We start from the raw sequence: 24,950 nt of genomic DNA on the forward strand, positions 1-24,950 counted from the left end.
TAGAAACACAAGGCAAATTAATTAATACACTAGGGTTGCACTTATTAACAGATCACAACTCAGTTGCAAATTGCAGTGAGTTTGTAAAGCTTCCAGCTTTAGTAGGTTCTTGCTTCTCTCATTTTAGAGTTGCCACGCAGCTACCTGCCATGATCATGGGAAGAATTCAAAAAGGAGGGCACAATTGCTAGCTGGGGTATGTTGCTGGGAGACTCTATCTCTGCCCACTCCATTTTTTTAAACATTTTAACATTTAAACTGTGTGTGCATAATACCTAGACAAATTAAACTCACAGATTTGGTATAGGTTAGATTGTAAATTGGATGTAGCGCAGTGAGAGATGACAAATACATGGAGAATACCATGGAAGGAATATAATAGAATGATGCTTATTATTCATGAGATGAGAAGTATGCAGATGTTGGTTCACATCCTTTTAGATCTCACTTTTGTTTTGTCTGCTTTGTTTGCTAACACGGAGCATCACTCAGCAAGAGCCCTAAAGACGCAACACTGAGATGATTAAGGAGCACTCCTAAAATGTACCCAAAATAGTTCACATATTTAAGATTAAAACAAAAAACGTTGGTGATTCATGGCATGAAATCAGCTAAGGCGATAGGACACTAGGTAGTATGGCCTTTTGTATTTTTCTGAGACAGCGCAGCTGAGCACCGAACAGAAGCGTGGCAGCATGCCTTATGACCGGCCCAGTCAGGAACACGTGCCGTGGAGAAGGGCAGTGCGTTACCTGTGCCGGGCAGGGTAACAAAGGGGGCTTAGCTCCCAGGTGCTGTCCTGTTATGAGGGCACAGGTGTCCAAATGCACTTACACCATCAGGAGGCAAGGGGAAAACACTTTTAACTGCAGTGGGGTGGGAAAACCAGGACATAAACTTGTACAGAAGCTCTGATCTGTTCTAATCACATGGTCTGACATCGTGATGACATCTGTAAGGGCACACAGCAGTCCCTGCACCAGAACTCAGACTAAGCAACGTCAACAACACTCATGGAAATACCACACTGCCAGGCTGCTGAATTATTTGCAGGCCCAAGGCACGCTGCCTGAGTTTTGCAGTTGCAGCGCCAGATCCGCTCATCACAGCTCACACACCAGCTGTTTGCTGTCAGCCTCTGCCTTCCACAGCCGCACAATTAGGGAGTCAGGACCAAGAAACCAAATTTCTCAGATCAAACGTAAAATGACTTTAAAAAGAATCACCATGTAATGACAATGTGAAAGTAACATAAAAAATAATCACGCTCACCAGCAATTTTCTCCCCAGTTTGCAGTCAGATTGTGAATCTGCTGAACACGAGCCCAAAGCTGCTCGGATCACAGCAGCCTTGGTCGAGGAGGGACCTCAGGAGACTACGGAAAGGCAGCTGTTCCCCTACATTGAGGCGAGACAACCAAAGTAATGGTGAAAGCCTTTTTATGGAAAGGGTAAAAGAGTGAGCGAGATGAAGGCAGCGGTCAGAACTTGGGGTCGGTGTTCTTGCTGTCCCACGTATGGTGAAGAGAACGCTCCCGCTCTTGCTCTCCTCATCAGCTTAGTGAACTACAGAAGCTGGAAGGAGTCTAGCAATATACTCAAGAATATCCACTCCACTACATAAAACATCAATATATCTCTGCAGTCTCATTTTTCTTCAGCAGAGATGATCAAAAAGGGAGAGACTACCTGGTTTGACCAAAACCATGCTATTCAGATCGGGTCACTTTTCAACCAGGCGCATCCTGAAAATATTTTCCCTCTGTGCGCTTTATTCAGGACACACTATAATCTACTGGATTAAAGATACCAAAAATCTGATTGAATCACCATGACAGATGAAGCCCGTATACTAGTTCCTAAACAGATCTTTAAAGTCTAAGGTGTTCTAAGATAGCTGAACAGTGGTTCCTAGTATTTTTTTTCCACGGAAAAACACCCTTAAGTTGGGGATACATAATGAAATTCATCTGCAGTGCAGTACTTTATCCTCACTGTAGGAAAGTACTAAAAAATCCCTCTGTGGGACATAAAGGTTTTGCAGTTTGCATGGGCCCTGAGGCTTCACTTTGGGAACCCCTGCTTCAGAGCATTTAAACCATCTGCATAATAAGAACTTTAAATTCAGGATGTGATAGCTATTGTTCCCAGTAATCAGCCTGATAACTTTCCAAGACACTAGCAATTCTGCAATGGAGTTTTTTTTCCATTGCATTTTGGTTTATGTTGTTCCAATCTGCACATAGTCTGCCTCCTTAAAAATATCCACTGCCTGCTACTTCGTGCATGCCCAGTGATTTTGTTGAGCAATGAGAACGGTATTCTCTTCTGGACCAGTAAATGGGAAACACGTTTTCCACATCTTCTAACCCAGGTGTGAAGTCCCACAGACAGCTAACGTGGTAAAATGTTTTCCATGCAGAGGGGAAATGCGCTGCTGCAGGGATTTGTGACAGGTTTGTAAAGGACCAAAGGCTATAGCACATGAAATTTTATTTCTGCTGCTGTAGGGCAGGTGTCCACGTTGTGGAGAACCCCTCTGGTACTGGTGGTCTCTGACAAGAGGTAAAAGAACAAGCCAGGACAGTAATGTAACCCTCACACCATAGGGTACTCCTGATGGGCGAGGCTTTGGAAATGGTCCCCAGGCGTTACAGATGCTCACACTTCTGTTCTGAGAACGTACTGGGGACTTTGGTTTCCAGCTAGTCAATGTGGTATCGATAGGGAGTATTTAAACTTCACCGTAAACCGAAAGCACAACACCTTCATACATTTATTTAACAGCTGTTTTGGCAGAACACCACTGAAAAAAAAAAAAAAAAAAAAAAAAAAAAAAAAAAAAACCTACCTGAAATAACCTACAAAGCAATACTGAGCACTTAAGGAATGGAAAGGGAGCATGTGAAGAGCGTGCACCATCTGGACAGTGAGCTATTTGGCACCACTGTGCGGCTCCATCAGTTGATGAGCCTTTTCTACATAAACCAAAATTCTTCCAGTGGTCTAAACAACAAATGCACCCACTGTTTGTTAAAGACGCAGTTTGTTGAGCAGTGTCCACTACAGTGATTTGCACATTCATTAAAATTTAAAACAGAATAAATGAAACCACCTCAAACTTATTAGAACACTGATGTTTTACATCTTTCAGCTCACTCAGAGCCCGATTCTTACAGAAATATTCTTTAACAGAACCTGTTTCTTACAGAAATATTATTTGGTTTAGAATTTAGAAGGTATTCAGTGAATGCACAGTGGGGAAGGATGCCTCTGGTTGACTAACTCGAAGTTGCTCTGTGGAACAGGATTTCTCCCTCCAATAAAGCCCCAGTATAACTCCAGACAAGTCGTTTAACCCAGCAGTTAGTCTCAAGAGTCCCTGATATCAGGATGCTATTAGACACAGTGAAGAATCTGAAGTTCTAACTACTCCTAGCAGCCACTGAAAACAATGGGATCTCTGCTCTGAGCGAGTAACGTGCTATGTAATGTTCTTCACCTGAAGCACAGCACCTATAGATACTTCATACTGGGCACCCAAGACCTCAGTGGACACAGAACAAATCAGAGGGCGTATCACAAGGGGGTCGGAAGCAACACACTGTACCTAGGGCAGGCAGGAATCACATTTTAACCAAAAACGGGACTGAACAACACTGAAGAGATTCGCGTCTTATGCTCACCTACTTTATAAACTAGATGAAACAAAACAGCTGGGACAAATAGCGGCACCCAGTTATACAATTAAGGATCGTATCACAATGCTTGTGGCAGGAAGAAAGAAGTAAAACTGCAAAACTCCCTTAATTTCTAACTTTTTCATTATTTGACTTTGTGTCCTCAGTAACGCTCTTTGTAACATAATATATGAAAAGAAAACCTATCATAAATTTATTAGAGGAATGGAAAATGTCTATATGCACTAGCCAAAGTGGTTTTATTTTATGCCTATTAGATTAAGTGATAAAGCAATGGACGCAACAACATGCAGATTTTAAAGATGGGCTAGAATTATTTTTTCTGGTTCTTGCAAATAAAATAATCTTTTCTTTTCTGATTATAAGAAATTTTAATACAATAAACCAGAAACTGGGATATTGCTAGAGTGGGTGAATAATTTTTAACCACTGTGGAGGACAAAAATTGCCAAGAAAAGTAGCAAGAGAAATCTTTTGGCTGAATCACTCCTGTCTAAAATCTCACTACCTTGGGGATGTCTGCTCGAAACAGGAGAGTGAGAAACCCCAGCCCTGGAACTAGCACAACGCTGGGGAAGCAGAGGCCTGATCTCAGTAAAAGTAGCTATTTCAAGACTTCTGTAGTTGTACCAGGCCCTCTATATCCATCCCTTCTTGCCTTATTCTCTAACTACTGTAGTTATTCATCCTTACACTGCCCGAGCATGCTGAAGAAACAGCAACTAAATGATGAAGACATTAGCCCACGCACTCTGGCCCTCACCTGGAGTTATACAGCCTGGAGCTAGCTAGGAAGAATAAATCACTGACTGAAATAGACATGACAAAGGAGGTGCTTCTCTGCATGGTAGGATGATTTGGGTCATAATAGTCCTGTTTTAATGCACACACAGGATGGAGTAAGTAATCTTTACTGTAAGTAATCTGGTGTCCTTCTCAATTTGTTTTTCTACCATTTATTCTTATGCACATTCTTATACAATTAGCAGGTTCTTGTAGAGGAGAGTGGAAATGCAGACAGGATGCATTTTGGAGCTTACGCCGAGAGATCCCTGCACCAAGCTCACAGGAATTCCTTTTGTTATTCTGAAATTTGGCTTCAATATGAATTGGTCTAAAAGATACCTGGAAGCTCCTCCAGCATTACATTTCCATGAATAAGCTCAAAAAGGTCCATCAATTTTCAGAGAAACGGTAAAAGGATATAACCCCTCCCCAGATGGCAATTTCTAGCATCAGAGAAAGGAGATTAGAAAGAGGAGTCTTCACAAAGGCATTTCTCCCTACTGCTCTCATCAGGAAAACAGAATATGGCTGAAACCTCTCTCTCAGAATTAAGAAAAAACAGTTTGATAAAGAAACTGAAAGAAAAAGCTACTCAAATAGCACATTCTGTATCATACCATTCAAATAAATGCACTCACAGCTAGCGCAGTGATTCTTCATCTTCCATCAGATTGTAATATTTTTTTTGTAAAATTAAACCAAAACAAGTGATGCTATCGTAGATGCAAATTGAAAATTATTAGTCAGAGATGTTCTCAGCTCATTTGAAAAGTGAGAATATGTAAACTGAATCAACAGGTTTGTTGGTTTGAAAGTAACTGAACAAAGATCTTAGTCTTAAAAAAAAAAACAAACAACAGAACTGTTCATCAAAAGGAACAAACACGTCCAATACAGGTCCACATTCTATCAGCAAGTATTTGCAAAGAAGCAAGCACTGACCTTGTACTATGTAGGGAGTGTTCTCATTTCTGACGGGCGAACATACAGGACGAGGGGCAGGGGCTGGAGGCCTGTTCATGATAAAGGACCTGCGTTCTTTCCTGTTCTCCTCCTCCTTCTCAGCCAGTATCAAATCGTACAGAGATTCATCCAATTTCGCAAAAGTGTATGGGTGCTCCTCCTTGTCATCTTCCTCACATGTATCTTGGTCTTCGTAGCGTGCTGTTAGGAGCCCATCGCCATATTCTCTGTCACTTCTGTCCTCCACAAAATTCCTTTCTGAAAAAGCGAGCGATTGTGTTCCATAGGTGGGGTAAAGAAAGGAGATTAAGACTTAACTTTAGGCTTTAGATTTTCCTAATGTAAAGTGGAGACCTGATTTCAGTTCTAACCTAAGACATTTTGATTCTCATTGGTTTCTGATCATCTGCGTCAGCAGAGAGGATATCCTAAAGGTGTAATTTCAGCTTCAGGGCCTCCTCATGATTTCACATCAGATTATCAAAATTAGATGCTAATATATTGGCCCAAAGTAAATACTCTTATTTAAAAGCAATGCCGCATACCCCAGTTGCTCCAACAAGAGTCATATGAACACATTCCTTAATGGTGAAGCCAAGCAAGTGGTACCTGTAGTCTTGGCATTTTGGCAAATCCGGCTATTTGTTAGCTGTTGCAACATGACTTAAGAAATTAAACTTATTTTAGAAAATGTTGGAGTTTGTCTTTCCAACATCTTCAATGTCCCATTTGTTTCTGAGCATTTTACTACAATGTACTGTAGGGAAAAGTAGAAAAAAAATTAAAAGCCCCTTAAAGGATAAATGAAATTCATGACCTCTTATTATCTATGCTGAGACTATCCTACATCCCACACCCAAATGACTTTGCTGGGTCTCTACACTCCCCATGTTTCATAGTACATCTAATCAGAACTTGCTTTCCTTTAGCTTTTACATTTTACAGCTTTAAAAGGAATTGCCGAGTCTCCTAATACCTGGGCTTGTTTTGACTTATTTGTATTAAAAAAGCCCACATACTATTAAGAATTAGAAGCTGTTACCAAGGCTGCTGATCCCATCCATGTCTACAAGTTCCATCTGCTGATTACCCGTCTTTCCTGGGCAGACAGTAGACCCCGTTCACAGTTCTGCACTGAGCTCTATTTTCCTAATGTTGTAATGAACTGCATGTAAATGTGCATTCACTGAGCTAGGCTTTGGTCACTACAGGAGTTTTATGTCCTTTGGCTGCTATTTACAGTAAATTAAATAATTGTTGTATCTGTTTATGGGTTCAGAGGAGTTTTACAATCTTTGATACATTTGTAAATGGGATGTGTCATTTATAAATGGGCTGTATTATTAATACATATTATCAATATGTATTCTGGCTCAGATATAACTTTTTTTTTAAAAAAAACAACAAGTGTGATTAATACAGCTGCCATATTTAATATGAAAAGTATTTTGTTTCCATGCCACTATACAAGTTTCGTTTCTTTCTCTGTAGGATTTTCTTTCTTCTAACTCCCACAGGGGGCACTCTCATGCCACTGCCAAAAGAAAGACTTCAAGAAGAAGGGACTTGCCTTTTAGGTCTTCCACAGCAATAGCTAAACTAAGTGGCTAACTAAAAACACGTAGCAGTGACTCATTAAAGCTCTTTGAAAGCAAATACCATGCCAGTTTAGGGAATTCTGATATCCCCATCCCCATAATAAAGTGAAATGAAACCAAGCTTAGGACTTCAGGAAAATTCACGGCATGTCTTAAATGACTGAACCACGCAGATGCATTTCTACATGCAATGGTCTTAGCAGCACCACACAGCAGAGAAGTTTCCTCTTCTGGGATCCATGTACAGGTAACTGGCATTTGGCAGAGAGGGACACATTGCTACCTGACGGTGTAGCCATGAGAGCTGTCCCAATACAGGCATTTATATCAGACCTATGCTAACAAATCCTGTACGCCAAACCTGCCCCTTCATTTGTGTACATGTATCCCCACCCACACTGAGTATGGCATTTGCAATAGTAGTTTTATTTTGCCCCTCTTCCTTTTGGAATCTGTGACTTGCTGTACGTAGCCAGTTTTTTCTTGCACAGCAGAAAACAGGAAGAAAACCTAACTAAAGTAGGCTGTAAGGCTGAACAGCTATTTCTGTGCACTTACATGAACATCAAAGTGCACGGTGATGGTAATTTAGGCCTCTAATAGGTTATGCCACATTTGAAAAGAGAGTTAACAGTAAGAAGCTGTGGAGCAAACTCACAGACAATTTGTGCACACGCTTATCAGTGGTGTCCACGACAAAAGTTTTTTTTTCCTACATGATTTTTAAGACTGGTATTTAAGCTTGAATTCTTTTGCATATTTACTTTTTCCCAATGAGAAAAAAAAATAAATATAGTCACCCCTTTTGAATAGATGCAAATGGTATTTTGGACTTCTCAACTACAACACTAAATTTTAGATTTTTACTCTGGGGCTGAAATATTAAAAAAAAAAGAAAGAAAAGCATTTCATCAAAGGTCACAATCTCTCTCTCTCTCTTTTCTATTTGTAACACAATATCGTGTTTTATTTCTAACCACAACATTGGCTAAAACGTAATAAAATACTGTTACTTCTCTCCACTTTTGTATTAATTCTACCTGTGAAATTATAAACTGTGAAATTATATTAAATCAAGATAGCATTTAATATTTTTAAATGTAAATATTTAAATCGACTTGAGCAAAATACAAGCTTAGTGTTTTGTTTCAGGCCTTGCTTGTAAAACAAGTATCTTATGTATTAGTTGGTAGCGTTCTGAGATGGGCAGAGTGAGAAAAACCTGAAACCATAAGCCAGCAGCCCACACCTCTATATTAGCTGATACACCTGGTTGTGAAGACCTTCATGCAGCAAAGTTCACAGGCACATGTTTGCTGTGCAGAATTAGGGCCATGCCGTCTAGCTACTACTATTAGAAGTGAGCACACACAATCTCTGCAGCAGCACCTAATCTGAGTTTACATGTGTGTTTGTATCTGGGCTTCTTTTCCTCCCAAGATCATACCTTGTGATAAACTGTGCAGCTCATCCTGCCTTACGGTGCCAGGCAGATTTCGAGGGGGAGGAGGAGGTGGCCTCTTGTAGAAAAATAAGTCTCTCCTGGTCTCTTCTGAATCATCAGGTATGCTGGCATATAAATTGTTAGGACTGTTGACAAAGGTGTAGGTATCTTCCCCTTCTTGATCTTCATCTTTGGTTTCCTCTCTGCTGTCTTCTACATCACCTTCCTCCTCCTCATCCACCTCAGCTATTTGTTGGCATTTTGATCCAATTCCATATTGATCTCCCAGGTTCGGCTTGGCTTTTAATGGTAAAGAATGCATTATTTCATTTAAAATTTGCCATCTGGAAACATTTCCTATTTCAAGGATTCCCACAGAAGCAACGCAGTGGCTAATAAAACTTTTATGAACTCATACAGTAGAGGAAGGCTGTCAAATACATGCTGTCAGTGAACAGCTTTTAAAATATTTACCAGATCAGCAGTGGAAGTTTTTATTATGTCTTGCTACTCTGATATACAACATCTTCGTGCACACGGTACATTCAGCTTTTCTGGAGCTGTTGTCAGAATGCCATCACACACACTTACCATGCCTCCGTAATTCGTGTTACCTGATCTTCAATGGAGCACAGTGCACTACTAGGAAAATAAAGCCCCAGCTCACCCAACTGTGTAACTTGTTTTTATAGAAGGGATTTTGGGTGCTTATTTGAATCCCTCTAAAATAAAATGCACATTGTCCTTGGCAGACACGGCGGGACTCCTGTGGAAATTTTGGGTGTTTTTTAATGGGCCCCAGACCACAGGTATGTAAAATGATCAATTTTCAACACTGTACAGCATCAAGATTTGGGGGGTGCATGTAAGTGACATAACAGAGAAAGCTACACAGGTCCATCAGCAGAATTACAGGCAATGCAGAGCTGGTACTACAGAGCCCTTTCCATTCTGAGCTACCCTTTCTTCCACCACAGATCAAAATGGGAGGTTAGAGCATGTAGGTGACTACCACAGCCATCTGTTATGATTCACATTCTTTCTCCATGTGCCCACCCCGACATATTCCATATATAGTGGAAAGGTGACAGAGACAGTGGAAGCGTGTCACGGCTAACCAGATTTCTAGCTCACATTTTCACAGTGTCTATTGTATACCTAGATGTGCCAAAAAGCAGCAGGCTTAAACATTGCAAACAAGAAATATCATGTTCATACAGAATATGAGACAGTTGGAAAAGACAGAATTGTCAACAAACAGATAAGATTGAAAGAGGATAAAGTTTAGCTTTATAAATTCATGATACTGCAAAATATATGTAAGTAAAGAAACTGTCATCAGTAACTGCAAACAGGCAGCTCTGCAGTTGTCAAGAGGAATGCATTTGACCACACAGATCAGCAACAAACTTGTGATTAATATACGCTTAGATGTGTGAAGATCAAGCTGCAAAATGTCTACTCTCTGTGCCTCCACACAGGAGCTGCCCACACCTGTAGCCAGGGTCTCCTCTTATATGAAGGCTCTCCTCGAGATCTGGAGCAGAGATCACAACTTTGTAGAATCTACCAGGAGCGCTGGTTGCACCATGGTCTGTCTTACTGAGCAAGACTTTGTTATCATGACTGAATTCCTTGCCTGCCTTCCCCTGTCCCCTAGGACACCTGCCTCCTTGGAAGCTGCAGTAACGTGGAAATTGGAAGTATTAAAATAATTTGGCCCCTGTGTTTGTCCATAATCCCACACAACACAGTTTATGATTTGCCACTGATAAACAACATGACTTACTCATGGCTGGTTGAGTTTCCAAGCCTACCATAACCACGTAAGTGTCGTCATCTTTTGCTTCCTCCTCATGATGGGTGAAATTATCTGTCACTTCATTCTACAGAGAAAAACAGAGTAGGGTATTGGTTTTGGTAACGTCATGCCCCAACAAAGCCAGGCAAGGTCAATGAGGAAACGGTTATCTGGAGGAGAAACAGACACGTTTTCTTCTTTCGGTTCTGTGCAAAAATTGTGCGTGTTTTGCAGAGATTTCTTTCCTACCTGCACACTCTGCTATTCATATAATTTTTAACATTTTACTAAGGGGAAATCAGAGACGGAAACGTAATACGTTCACAACTATGTAGTGGTACAGGTACCTGCTACCGACAGAAGGAATGCACGTGTCTGGGTACATAAGAAGGACACGAGGTACTGCCATGAAGTGATACCAAGTTTGCACAGAAAGGATTCAAGCTAAGTCATCTCTGCTCAGCACTGCAGTGGGCTGTTCAGACAGCTCCCACCTCTGTTCCCAGCTACGAAGCACTCGAAGGTAATGAGAAAGATCAGTAGCAGAAAAACAGAAAGTATGCGGGATGTTACTGAACAGCTTGAGGGCGCACAAAGTGCAAGAAATCTCTGGAGAAGTCATTATAAGCAGTTCCCCTGTCCCAGTGCTTGGTACCAAAAGCCACATGTGCACTGAAAAATCAGAACCAGGACTGCAAAGCGCGTTAGCATTTTCACTTCAATGCCCAAATGTGGCAAAGCATTGTTTTTTGTTCCTCCAGAAAGCTGTTATATTCACACAGCGCTATTCAAAACTAGGTCTAGGAGGGTCAGAATGATTGGTTCTCTAAAATGTTCCCACTGTGTTTCTCCAAGCAGAAGTACAAACTTGTGCTCAGCCCCAGCCACTAAGAGCAGATTTGTAACTACAGACAGTTCTGTTGTCTTAAAATACACAAACCCCACTTGTTAATTGCTGATTTTCAGCAATAACTGAAATCTTTTTTCAAGGAACCCAGCAGTACCTTGACTCCTGTGGGAGTGCAATACAAAACCAACCTGCATAGGCACAGTCGAGTCCTTGGTAATTATTCAGGAATTCTGAACCACAAAATGTTACCTCTGGGGGGCTGAGTGTACCACCCCAAAAGAAAGTAGGGAAACAGCACGCTCCATATATCATCCAGGCTGCAAGGTTAATTATAAGCAAATCAGTAGACAGAGGAGTCAAGAGGGACAACTGGTGGCACCCTTCCACATGGTGCAGACACTGATTCTCACCATCTCATGCCCGACACTCAAAAAGTTTGTTCCCAGGATCCTGCTACTCCTGGCAGCTACAGCCACTATCCCAGGGACACAGGTCCCAGGCCTCAGATTCACATCATGGCATGAAAGGGGAAAACAATGGGAGAAACTGTTTTGTTCTGTATTTCTTGTGTGACACTGAAGATCCGTGCAGAAGAAGTCAAGCAAGCAGAGCTCTAGATTTAATCTCTCCCACTATTACAGTGGAAGACTGTATCAGAGAAATTCTTTCAAGGTGTTTACTTCTACCTTTGCAAACACAGAGCATGCGTGTTTATATAGTAGTACATGAGGTCAAAAGGGAGACGAAGAGTGGAGCTGCTTCTAAGCCTTACTAGTTTTGGTGACCATCTCTGCTAAGTGGAGGAAACACATGGCACTTTCTGATTTTCTCACTTGATACAGCTATTTCTCAGCTGGAGGAAACCTGCTGACTCACAGAAAACCAACAGAACAGATATGATTAATGGGCATCTTTAAAACCTGAATGTTTCCGAAGACTGAAGGTCAACCTGCCCCACTAGCTTAGCGGCTTTTCTGAAAGTGCTCAATTCATTTTGACAATGAATTGCTGAAAACTTGCCTCATAAAAACATTTTTTTTATTACCTGTGATTTCTCTTGCTAGCTGCGTTTCATTTTGTGCTTTGGTCTTTCTCAGGATGTCCTTAAAGTGCCTCTGCTACACTTCTCTGCTTGTCCTTCATTACTTGATAGGGTTTCCACTTCCTTTGGACCTCATTCTCCTATCTGGGGTTTGTCTCTTACTCCACTTCCACTCTTTCCTCCACAAAGAGGTAAGTTAGCACTTTTTTGAAGTCTACCACTATTATTTCCTTTCTCATTCCCATCATAAAAACTGTGTAACACATCCTGGACTCCTCTCATTTTTACCTTCTGTCTGGACACCCTCCGTGAGTTTCTTCTGTTTGTTTTCAAAGAAAAGAATCCTCTACTTCCTTTCTCTTAAATAGCAAATCTCACCAATGCATTTAATACCTTGCTGGATAATGCCTCCTGCTGGGTTCCTTTCCAGGCAGGTGCTGGTATTATCCAAATCATTACGATAGCTAACTCCTGTGCTTTTGATGGCCCTGTGAGTTAGCTGCTCACAGTCCTCCTCCCAGACGTTTGATGGTCTCTACAGCACACAACCCAGGACACCAACAGTCTGCTTTTCCACTTCAGTGGCACCCAGGGATGCCCAGCAAGTCTGTCAGACCCTCTCCATGATCTGGACCTCAAAGCAAGCCTATGCATTCCTGGTACACAAATGGCATTTTTTTTCTCTTCCCCTTTTTGTGTTTCATTTCTCTAAATGAAACTGCAAATTAACTTGTGCCTTTCCAGCTTGTAGACCTATACAGATCATTACTGACTGCTATTTGAGATTCTAGAAGAGGGAGATAGCATAAGAAACCCAAGTCTTGGCGTATTTTTGAGAAAAACAAGCTCCCATATGATCATAAGTTCTCTACTCCCATAGAAAAATGGATGGTTTTCATCTATTCTACATTCTCTCTACAGCAACTCCTTTTTTTTTTTTTTTTTTTTTTTTTTTTTCCAGAAACTCTTTTCTAGATAATTTAAAGAGAAAACTATGAACCTGTTTCCCTAAGTGACACAACTTTTCAATAATTTTTTCTCCTGTGTGGCTTCCTGACCTAGCGGAAACCTTACTGATCTCTTCCCAAATGGCACAACTGAAAACCATGATTGCCTCTGATAATTTCCAACGGTTAATCCGTAGAAAAAGCTCAGCTGATCTTCCCACAAAATCTACTTTTGTGTATGCTGACCCAAACTGCAGAGATGTAGAAACAGATTAAACATATTCAAAGTACTGCTGCATGTCACATTCAGTGCCCTGTGGTGGCATGGCGGTGGTTCTGATCTCAGGAGCACCAAAATATTCTTACACCATTCCATCAGTTTGTGTTTCGTTGCTGAATCACTTACTGGTTTTGACCCTAATGGGCTTATTTGAAAACTCGGTTCTCTTCTTTATCTAACCTTAAAGCCTAATTATATTTCTTACCCTTACACTGCTTCCAGGTGCCTCCTACACAGCCAACTTTGCCTGCATTTTAATGTCACCTGGTTCTGGATAGGTGACGTTTCACTTAGAGGACTAAGTTCTGCAAAAAGAGGACCAAATTCCGATATCTAAGCACCACTAGAATTACGATTTTAAAGCTAACTTAATGGAGTATTTTGGGGTAATTTTATGGGTTATTTCGGGACAAGCATTTTTGACAGTGAAGCCAGCCTTGCCTCCCAGTGAGAAGTGTACCAGGATCAGAGAGGAGAGCCCTTCTCAAAACTCAGGGCTGTCCTGGCCTGCGTGCAAGAGTGGTTGGTCACTGCTACACTGCACCAAGCGCTGCTTTCCTCCAGCACCAGCAGCTGAGTGACACAGTCAGCGGGTTAGTTACTCCCACAGGAGGTGAACCTACCAAACCCAAGTGCTCTCTGCCCTCCAGCCACAGCAGGGTGCTGGCTGCCTCTTAGGGGGATGTTTCCTCCATCTCTCTGTCACGGATGTACCAGACTTGCTTTCTAATTTGTTTGTTCTGGCTTTTAGGATGGAGAAACTGGAACAAAACACAGCAGCTGGATTTTCCATTTTTTTTTCCCATTTGCCCCATAGGTACCTCCTGAAACGCATTCAGTTTGGCAAACACTTTCCTTCCTTCAGTTCCACCTGTATCCACGAGCTGTAGCCTAGTGACCAACCACTCCAGCTATAAAAATTTTTCTAACTCTCAAGTTTGCATTAAAGCTACTAATATTCACATATTCTACAATGTAAAATATTCATCAAAGCATTGGAAGTGTTTAAGTATTTATTACTTATTTTTCCCAGGGCCCTGTAGGAGCACCTGGAGAAATGACTGAAGAAGCCAGCTTCATAAAATTGATTGCATGCACGAGGACGGACCCAACGCTGCTGTTCATTAGCTTTATTAATGCTAAGCGCTCTCACTGCTCTATTGCCTTGCCTGATAACTCACACTTGCAGAAAAACAACAGATGATGAGATAACACAGGTTTCTCTAACTCACGAGCTCAGTGAAACGCATTCAGCACAGTGCTACAATCAAAGACAAAAACCCCTTGGGAATGAATCTGGTTTTAAAGCCCTGGATTTGCTGGGCAGGTGGGAAGACAGGGGGCGGAGAGGAGTTTTGCTGCGCATGCTCTGCCATGAACCGCTGAAACAGAGAGCGGTTTTACAGCAGTGTGGGCTGAGTAGCCCGGGGGTTGGATCCAACCCTTGAAACACTTGAACTTGGCCTCCTGGCCTCAGCGAGGCTTGCCTCAGAGAAAGCCAAGACAGCACAGATCATCCCTCCAGCCAAAGCTGCTGCCTTCTCCTGCCTGCTGCCCACCTGCTGGAGCAAGCGGTGCGGCAGGCCAGGAACTCTGACTCTGAGGGCACGGCTGGGCCAGCCCTGATGCACGCTGTGCTGCTGTGCAAGGCGGGCCCTCAGCCCCCTTCTGAAAGGATTTTTTTCCATCGATGCTAACGGATGCTATGTTTTCTGTGGTTTCCTTTCAGCTATCCACGCCTTCTCAAGGCCCTGCGATACCAGTACAGCACAACTGCATCCACAGTGTCCGTAGCACCCTGAGCAAGATGTGGCCAGCCCAGACCCATGCCACAGAAAGTCAGAGAGCAAAAAGCCCCGGTATTTAAGACCAATAACTCTATTTTTGATTAAAGCTGCTCATCCTATGAATAAAAGGCAGTGACTACCCCATTTCTCAAAACGACTTCCCCGAGCAGCAATCACCATTTATTGCAACCCCATCACGCCTTTCCAGTTTCTCATACAGCTCTTTACACCACGTGGCTTTTGTCAGGTGATTGGACACCAAAAAAATGCAGCAGTGCTGTCACTTTCTTAAATATATGACCCCTACCTCAGCAGTACACACAATTTTCTACCAGAGGCACGATCCTGCTGTGTAAGACTGCAGCACTGTCTTTCCCAGAGCCCAGATTTCTCTTTTTGGGTCACGCATGTGTATAATTTATTTATCTATGTGGATTTCAGCTTACCTGGCCAGTTTTCTGTTTTGCTCATGTTAGTTCAAATCAGGGCTACCACATGATCTAATGAGCAAGGATATTTACGTGCTGACCAAACTAATCCTAACAAGTAAGAACAAAACAACACACACTAAATTAGGTAGAAAAGCAAGTATGGAAACAGAGTGACAGTAAAAATGTCAGTACAAAAATAATATTGTGACATTCGCAATAATTTGTAAAATTCCTTCTGCATGTAGTTTGCCAGAAGTCCCAACAGCTACCATATTTTCTGCAGTCCTAAAAGATAATGAAGCGTTAGAATCTCATGTCAATGTGCTGGAGGTATATTAATGCACACGACTGTCAAAGATGCACGATTACATAGAATAAAAGAAATGAGACATGAAACACTCCGCTGCCAAAATCTAATGGTTTTGGGATCAGCTCGAAGGAAATGTATGACTCAGATGATTTGCAGGATATTAAGAAAATAAACCTAACAAAAACATCAATGGATACCCAACTTCGGGCTCGGATATTTTAATGCGAGCAAAAAGAATTGCTTCATTTGAAATAATGCATTGTAATCTTATGTAATAGCCTTCTGGGCTCTCTCACTAAACCATTTCATTTGCATGTCTGCCTTTAGCCTCACTACAAGCTGATTTATTGCACTGCGTATCAGCCAGCCAGCATCCCCAAACTGATCCTTATTTGCATCATTATTCCGTGTAACTTCACCCTTACTTTTGTATGCCTGTCTATCAAATCATAGTAAACTTTCTGCATTTTTTTTTTAGTTCCTCCTTTTAACTGGATTTCTGGAAAAGAAAGCCCTCCCTTTGTACAACTTCACCACCACGGAGAAACAACCGATAGAGAAAATAAACCAAAGTAAAAGGTCGGTGTGTATGCCTCTAACTGCACACCTCTTAGTGTTTTAAATGCCTAGTTATTGTTATAAGGCCTTCAGGCGTATGGATTTGAAAGAAAAACACTGCTGCAGGAGAAAGGAAAAGGGACTTCTAATCGCTGAACTTAATTTACTGCTATACACAAAAATGCTTTTAAAAATCAAATCACTGCACTCTCCGTGTGAAGAACTTGTGCCCAATTTCTCTCTTCTAAGCATTTATGCTGTTCTCTAATCTAACTACTGAGTGCCAAGGGATTTTTCTTCTGAGCATTCAAAAATAAAATTCCTCCTCAGCCTCATTTTAGCTCATTTCTCCTTTAACAACAATTCTTGTTACTTCACTTTTCACACACCCACACGACTCTCTGAAAGACTTTCAAATCTTGTAGAGTACTGATTCTGCTGAACAAAATATCCACTGCTGTTTGACAGGCTGTGTAATCACCGCTAGCTCCACAAAAGCATTCCCATCTCACCAACAGGTTAATTTTTCAGTCTAGCAGGAGAAGAATTTTAAGAATTCCCCCCCCCCCCTTTTTTTTCTTCTTCTTCCCTGGGCAAAATAATAACCATTCTCCAAAGAGCTTCTCTTCTACTTGATGACAATCGTGCTGTTTGAACTTTTAGTGTAGTCGCTACGTTACTGCTCCCTTAGCAGACCAACCGGCAGCAGAGGGAGGAGGTAGGAGGTTCCTTAACTACAAGGGGTTACGTACGCTGCGAGGTGACGGGCCCTTGCCATGTGGAAATCTGATCGGGATGTGCAAATGTGAATGTGCTGGCTCTGGTTGGGATGGAGTTAACTTTCTTCAGAGCTCGGTGCTGTGGTTTAGGTTTGTTTTAGATCACGTCATGCTCGGCAATAAAGACGGACGGAGGAAGAAAAGGGTGGGCTTTCTTGCAAGGTGGCTGCTGTTTGGAGACTGGCTGGGCATCGGTCTGCCCGTGGGAGGTGGTGAACGATTTCCTTTGCTTTGCTTGTATTTTTTCCCTCTTCCTTTCACCTACTGAGCTGCGTGCATCTTGACCCACGGGTTTTCTCACTTTTGCTCTCCCTCATCCCACTGGAGGCAGGGCAGAGCAGGGTGAGTGGCTGCGTGGGTGCTCAGCTGCTGGCTGCGGCCAACCCACCACATTAGCTAAGTATACCCCTCTAAAAAGGGGCACACATGGCACAGTCTTCATCTCTAAAGCTTTTTCAGGCTATGTCAATATTAGTATCAGCCGCCATGCAGTGAGTGCTTCCTTCCATCGGTTCATGACAATTCTCAGAGAACTGCTGCCCAGCTGAACACAGCTCTGGCACAGCTGCATCCAGACCTCTCCCACCTCCAAACCTAACCCCATGATGGAACAAAAAGCTATGCCTGCTCTGGAGGTTTTTCTAAAGCTAAAGAGACAGAGAGCTTTTGCAGTGCCTGACTGACAAGGAGCAAGACAGACTTTTAGGTCTCATATCTCTTTATTTCTGCTTTCACCTAGATTGCATAGGTTTCATTATTATTTTTATCTCCAAAGCAAGAAAAGCTCATCAGCTCTGAAGAGCTCCTTGATTCTCCTCTGCAACAATAGTAAGGAAAGATAAGAATCTGGGCTTTGTAAAGCATCATATCAACTAGGGGTGCGAAGTACTACAGGGGTCCAGCAGCTAAATATCGAGTAGATAGAAATGTATCTGAAATGGCAACCAGCCAGTGGAAGAGCAACACTTGTGGAAACCTTAAGGGTAGTACAACTGAAGAGCTTAATGCTTAAAAGGGAAACAACCTGGTATTTAGCAAGGCTGTGGACCAGTGACTCCACCTGGAAGGAAATGATGGGGCTGGGGAGGGCACGAAGCAGATGCATCAAGCACAGATCCCGTGAGCCCTTCAACCCCCTTCTACAGTGCTGGTAAATGATTCCTCATTTTCTGCCCTGTAATCTAAACATATATGCTGGGCGTTACTCTACAGTGTTAAGCAGATGCTGAATCAGAAGAATTACATTTCAGAGGCCGAAAAAGCCACAGTATTGCTTTTGTTTTGCGTTCAAGCAAAAGAATTTTCTAAGCTCTCTGATGGTTTCTAAGATTCAGCTCTTTCCCCTTGATCCTGCTGCATGCCTGGAAATTTTTCTCCTCTCACAGAAAGCAGCGGGAGTTTTGCTCTGTCTAGCCAATATATATATATATATTTAGCACTGAATTTAAGAGGAGTGGGAGAAAGGGCCCAAATCTGTGAAATGCCATGGTATTTCTAGAGTATGTTCCACATACATGTGCTATCAATAGCCAGAGTTTTCAGATACAGGCGTTTATATTCAGGTGGTTAAAATCATCTTTACATTCCCCAACAATAGCTAAGATGAAGAACGAGAACTCTCATTGAAATAGCAGTTATTATCTGTACTGCGCTCGACTGTGTCAATTAAAAAGCTACCGTTTCCAGCCCGAGCATGTACACACCAGCGAAAATTATCTAGTGAAACATTTCTTCTGTGGGGAAAACATTGGTACGGCATGTGGTAAAATTAGGCGCTTTATGAGAAACAAAAGCAGGAAATAAGGTAAAACATAGTTCTCCCTCCGAAACACGCATCATGCAAATTATACCTCTAGTCAATCAGACAAATTATTAGCCTCTGTAGAATTTAGTTTTCAAAGGCCACCTGAGGTCCTCTCTTATTTTTGCTTAACTCTGAACGGATCCAAACTTGGTGCATATAATTGCCTTTCCGAATTACCATACTCTTAGAATGCTAATTCACTGGTGATTCTGTGTTACTCTTTTAGTTCAGGGATATCTTCATGCATAAACTGAAGGGCAATGACACTGTGGTCAAAACGACAAAAAGCAAATCAGGAGACAGGAGACAGCCTCTGCTTGAGACTTCGTCTCTTCTTTTTGTAAAATGGAGGCGATCATTTACTCACTCTGTAAGCAAGTTTTGGGTCAAAAGGGGCAAAAAATCCTGTCTAACTCAGGTCAGTTTTGCATGCAGTACACAACCAGTATGAAGTTCATCTTCATGGCTCCCACCACCCCTCTGGTGTTCAACAGAGCTTGGACCTGGTGCTTAGGGACATGGTTTAGTGGGTGACATTGGTGGTAGGGGGTTGGTTGGACCAGATGATCTTGGAGGTCTCCAACCTTAATGATTCTGTGATTCTAAAGAAGGTAACTTAACGAACCCAAATTCTTTACAATGATTTGCTACGTGAAGTAAGAGTAACATAGTACTTCACTCCAATGTTTTTGTGGAGAAGAACTCTGATGTTTGAACAGCAAGTAACACCATATGGTGTCTGAAATACCAGTGAAAGATGTACAGGTTTATTTGTCGTAATTTGGTACGCTATTTCTCTCTGACATGCTCCCATATCTTAAGGAACATATCTAGTTGTCTTATCTTTGTTCTAAGAAAAGCAACAAACCAGCAGCGTGGCGTCCATCCTGCTTTTTTCAGAGAGGAGACCACAGCGGTTTGTACCAGTGGCCACTTGTAGCTTGACTCTTAGTGACCTATTGCAAAATCTGCCATGGTCTGTGGTCTCCACATCAAGACAAGAGCACCCTTCTTGATCTACAGCGATGCAGTTCCTCCGTTTTTCCTTCTACCACAGCCTGCTGCCAACTGAAATGCTCCTTTCCATATAAAACCAATCAGCATTTAAATACATCTGCTACATGCACTACTGCATCCCTCTGAATTTCCTATGAAAAAATAGGGGTTGAACAGTGTAATGCATTGAATTGTCTGCACTATACCATGAAATCTGACAGAGCTGAAGAAAGGTTAGACACACATAATAGTTTAGCATGAATGTGAAATAAGTATAACCCCTGACTGATGACTGAAATACAATTAGATGCTGCTTGCAGGAAGCAACTGGCTACCTGCTCGAAGTCATAAAAATGACATTTAATGGCATGACATGTGCTGACGCCTATTTATACTTCAGGAGGACAAGAGAGAAGCGAAGACAAATTACAGCTTCAAGACACTGTTATATGTAATTTCTATAAAAAAATCTAATATTTCTTTTTAATTTAAGGGGGAAGAACCGATCACATGGGTAATCAGCCTTCTTTTATGCTAATGACATCAGCACTAGAAAATGCTTAGCAAGCACAGCTCACCAAAAATGTGTTTGACAGCCATTTTAAAGGCAGCTGCTACTAGATTGGAACTTGATATGAATACGGATCTCCAACGTTACCTTTTCAGTGAGCACTTTCAGTTCTCAAGACCAGAAAGAAGGAGCTAAGAACAAAAGGAGAGCAGAGGAGGACAGAGCCTACAAAGAGAGAGAAAGAAAAAGGAGAAAGCAACTTACATCTGACGCTCAGCATGTGGCTTCCCCCAGCATCACATCCTTATTTAAAACCAGTAGTGTTAAGTCTACTGCAATTAGCTTTGCTGTCACTTACATTTCACAGTCAGGATGCAGAAGCATAGTTACTCAGCTTTATAATTTAGAGCAGTGGGCCAAGTTTTGCATTTGGCAGACATACCTGCTGCATTAGAGTAAAACAATTGCTAATGCACCTGGGATGCAATACATTAGTGGATTGTTTTTTCCTGCTTCCATCTCCTTCTCAGACACCTTGCAGCCTCTACTATGAATAATATAACACCGCATAGTAGAAAAAGAATATGAGCAAACAGATATACTAGCATTAAGAGCAGCTGGATTCAACCTTTTTGACTTTATATATATTTTTTGAAGTGAATTACTGTTTTTCCTAACAGGATATATATATATGTATATATAAAAAATTATTTTTTAAACTAACTCTTTCCAATCCTCCTCCTCCTTTCCTCCAGCACCACACAGGTCAGTAGCAATCAAGTGTAAAGTCTGGGTACCTTCACAGGAGCTCAGCAGCTAGAGGGACCTCGGAGCAGATGGCAAGAAGAGGAAGAACAGTAACAACCAGTTAGAAATGGAGTCCCACGTTGGTCTTTGCCCTGGGGCCTCTGCCAACCATGTCGTACACACTTTGCTGCAACACATGCATGCAGCATAATGCTCTTGGGGCAAATCTTCATGTCCGGTAAAGTGTCTCTCAGCCTCGGGGGAGTTATAATGTTTTATGTGAAACTCTCAAGCCTACTTTTTGTCTAAATACATATAGCAGGGTAAGAAGAACATCTGAACATAGAGGTCTATAAAACGCACCTATAAAAGCTGCTCTGGGGGAATAAAAAAAAAGTTGCAGACAAAGGGACTATACTGGTGCTACCAGCTACCACTTCAAGGTCACTTGTCACAGGTGACCTCCTATTGAATGTGGTTATCGTGGCAGGCAGCAGTAACAAAGCAGGACAGAGGTGGCACTGCATGAACTGTTCCCCGTAGCACCCTGGTACTGGTTTTCAAAGGATTGCTGAGAGCCTTGCCCCGTCTTCTTGTTTCTCTGTTACAGTGTGAACTCCTTGTTGTGGAAATCTAGTAACGCATATAAGCTCTGACACACAATTCTGTGATGCGCTGTCTTTGACATTTGTGTTTCACTGCACAATCACACAATACATGTAACTTGACACAGCAGCACACGATGCTGAGAAAATTTAGAAATGGGATTTAGTGTGGAGGGTGAAAACTATTTTCAAATAATCCTGAATACTGAAGAGAGGCCATTTCATTGTCACAGCAGGCAGTTGTGGAGCATTAAGAGATACAACTCTGCTGATCTAGCAGAAATGGATTAATAGAAAACCTTAAAATTCAATATATTCTTGAATTCAGAAGCTTTAGCAGACACCATAAAGAAAATACAATGCTATTGCAGAGGAATTGTGGTGTAAAGAGTATGAAAAACACCACTACCCAAGTGTATTCCATATCGGTATTTCCATTCCTGCCTGCTGTCCTTGACAGGTTCATTTCCCCATGACTGCCAGACAAACTGTTGTGCTGTTTGGAGGCCAAAAATAACCAAAAAAAAAAACAAACAAGCAGCATACCTGAGGCACGAGAGATGGATGACCAAACATCTAGCTTTAACAAACTGGTTAAAAATACCCAAGCACTCCCAAAAAAACAGGCAGTCACATGATAGATTAATATGATACTTGCAATTTTGTTCCTTTTCCAGCCTGTCTCTACTTAAGCAGCTAGGCTGATAGGGTAGACTGATAGAGATTGATAAGATGAAATGGGGGCCTGAGTCATGAATTCATTAACTTACTACACTGTGGAGCACCAAGCTCTAGCTAACTGTCAATGAGACAGCAAGCAGCAAAAAGCACACAGGAACAGATAGCATCAGATATTAAGTATTGCTCAATGCAGGGGATACAAAGCTTTTACACTCGGTCATGCCCGCAGTGTCCTGTGGGTTTCTTGCTGTTAACGCCTCCTACCTCTGGGTGGTTACGGACTATCGCACTCATGTTTATTGTACCTTAGATGAGCTCAGGTTTCATAAATGGCAGCTCACCAGTACCGAGCAGACCCCAGCTGATTTCATTATTTCTTTACCACCAATTCAGATGGGATGCCTTCCCCTCAGCACAGCAGCTTCTGCAGTCGTACAAGCGCTTTACATGACTGATGCAATGGCAGTACCAAAGGAATATGAGCGCTACCTGCATTTTCCAGCAAAATGATAAGACAAGTAAAGTTTTGACACTTCACTGAAAACATTTCACTAATGATGATGGTGGTTTGGCACATCTGGAAGGAAGGGAAACAGAAATGAAACACAAGCAGATTCTCTTGCTTTGGATCTTCTTCCCAAGATCTATCCAAGACTACTAATTCCCTGACTTGCTGCCAGAAAACAAATCATGAACTGGAGTCTGTAGCCCAAGGGATGCACCCCTTGCATTACTTTTCCTTCCCATAAGATGACAAAGTAGGAAGAAGTTTTAAAAAAATATAAATAAATCATCCGCTCTGCCGTGTACTTCAGGTGCACAGTTTTGGAAACCATGGGGCCCTCTGTGCCCTAGATTTGTCTTTCAAGTGAGCGAGCAGAGAAGAGGCAATAAAATGCTTAAGAGACGGCAGAGAGAACAGATGAACACACTACCAAACTCCCTGTCTAATAACAAATGATTAAACACAAGAGACTAAATTGAGGTTTCATTTCATTGAGGTTTCAGCAGTCCTCCAGTGTAGAAACTCAGTATGGTTATTTATTGACTCAATTAAAATCTTAATAGATGAATGACAACCTTATTTCTGTGACAAGGCATTGGTGTTTCTAGGGCGAGGAAGTTTCAGCACCTAAAGTAATACCACTTTTACACTGTAGCAGATCCAAGGAATTACCAAAGTTTACACAAAAAACTCATATTTTAAGCAAAGGTTACCTGAAGAGATTATTTCAAGGAAATATTACAGTGTTTTTCATCAGAGCCTATGTCCACATACTGAAATAGGGACTGAGACTTTTCATCCTAATTTGGCCTAACAGGCAATTTATAAGGTTCAGGGACAACTTCCATGCATGTTTTTAACATTTCACTTTGTTTTACTGAACATGTTTGTTAGTTTAGCCATTCCAGACATTTAGATTTCCTTTTTTGTCACCAATTTAGCTTTTTGATCATCACACGTAATAAAAGACTGTCAATGTTTAAGATGCAACTGTTCCAGATAAAAAAAAGTGCAGCCTCCACATTACTAATATAAGAAAAACAAATACAAACCCATGAAAACTAGAGCTCTGCAGAATCCACTAGCACAGGAAGGGCTCATGCAGAGTCCTGTGCCTCCAGACAGCTTAGAGAACTTGTCCTCACCGCACAGGATTGCGGATCCCAAGCTACCAACCAGGGTCCTTGCCTTGCAAGGTAAACTCATGCCCACACCATGCACCCAATGGATTAAAAACCAGGCAGGTAACTAGGAGAAAGCTATTAACTTATTATGAAGAACAGCAAGAAATTTTAGGGAGTGAGCTCACTCTTCTCTCATGTTTAATAGTCTGAAGGTCACCTATCTAATCAACCGATCAGAAGATCATTTACCAGGCTAGATTTTAGGCAATGCCCTATATAGTCACAAAAGAAATACTGGTCAGATAAATTCTTTGTACAAACCATTTTCATTGTAGTTTTCCTGTCAAATTAATCCACCTGAATATGGATATTACAGTCTAAAATACTGTCCATCTTCAGACATACCCCGAAATAACAGATGGCATGTGCTAATGCAACATATTTACAGCAGTTCACCTACATGGGAACACCTTGAGAAGACCTGAGTCACACCCAAATCTTTGTAGGGTATGTTTGCAAATAGGCTTTCATTGAATTACAAGGCAGAAATTAATGAAGCAGCCTAATTCTCTTCCATTTGCAGTAGCGAAGGTGTCATTGTTATCTGTTCTTGCTATGTTTAAGTGCAGAATTCCGTACTTCTAAGGCATTTTCAAAAAAAGTGAGCATAACCAAAAAAATTAAGCACAAATAATCCATA

The 24,950-nt window shown here is 41.6% G+C and overlaps 1 protein-coding gene across 6 annotated transcripts in view; it reads right to left on the bottom strand.

The window, feature by feature from the left end:
* Positions 1-24,950, bottom strand: part of BANK1 (B cell scaffold protein with ankyrin repeats 1) — a 138,928-nt gene that overhangs the window by 15,198 nt on the left and 98,780 nt on the right. For 4 of the 6 annotated variants that reach the window (XM_035325067.1, XM_035325069.1, XM_035325065.1 and 1 more), the window contains 3 exons: positions 10,282-10,378; positions 8,496-8,801; positions 5,430-5,708 (listed from right to left, as the gene is read on the bottom strand). In XM_035325067.1, coding sequence (XP_035180958.1) covers positions 5,430-5,708; positions 8,496-8,801; positions 10,282-10,378 — 682 coding nt within the window. The remainder of the gene's footprint in view (positions 1-5,429; positions 5,709-8,495; positions 8,802-10,281; positions 10,379-24,950) is intronic. The other 2 variants (XM_035325070.1, XM_035325066.1) reach the window with 1 other exon arrangement.

This window comes from Oxyura jamaicensis, chromosome 4, assembly GCF_011077185.1.
Source record: "Oxyura jamaicensis isolate SHBP4307 breed ruddy duck chromosome 4, BPBGC_Ojam_1.0, whole genome shotgun sequence".
NCBI classification, from domain to species: domain Eukaryota; kingdom Metazoa; phylum Chordata; class Aves; order Anseriformes; family Anatidae; genus Oxyura; species Oxyura jamaicensis.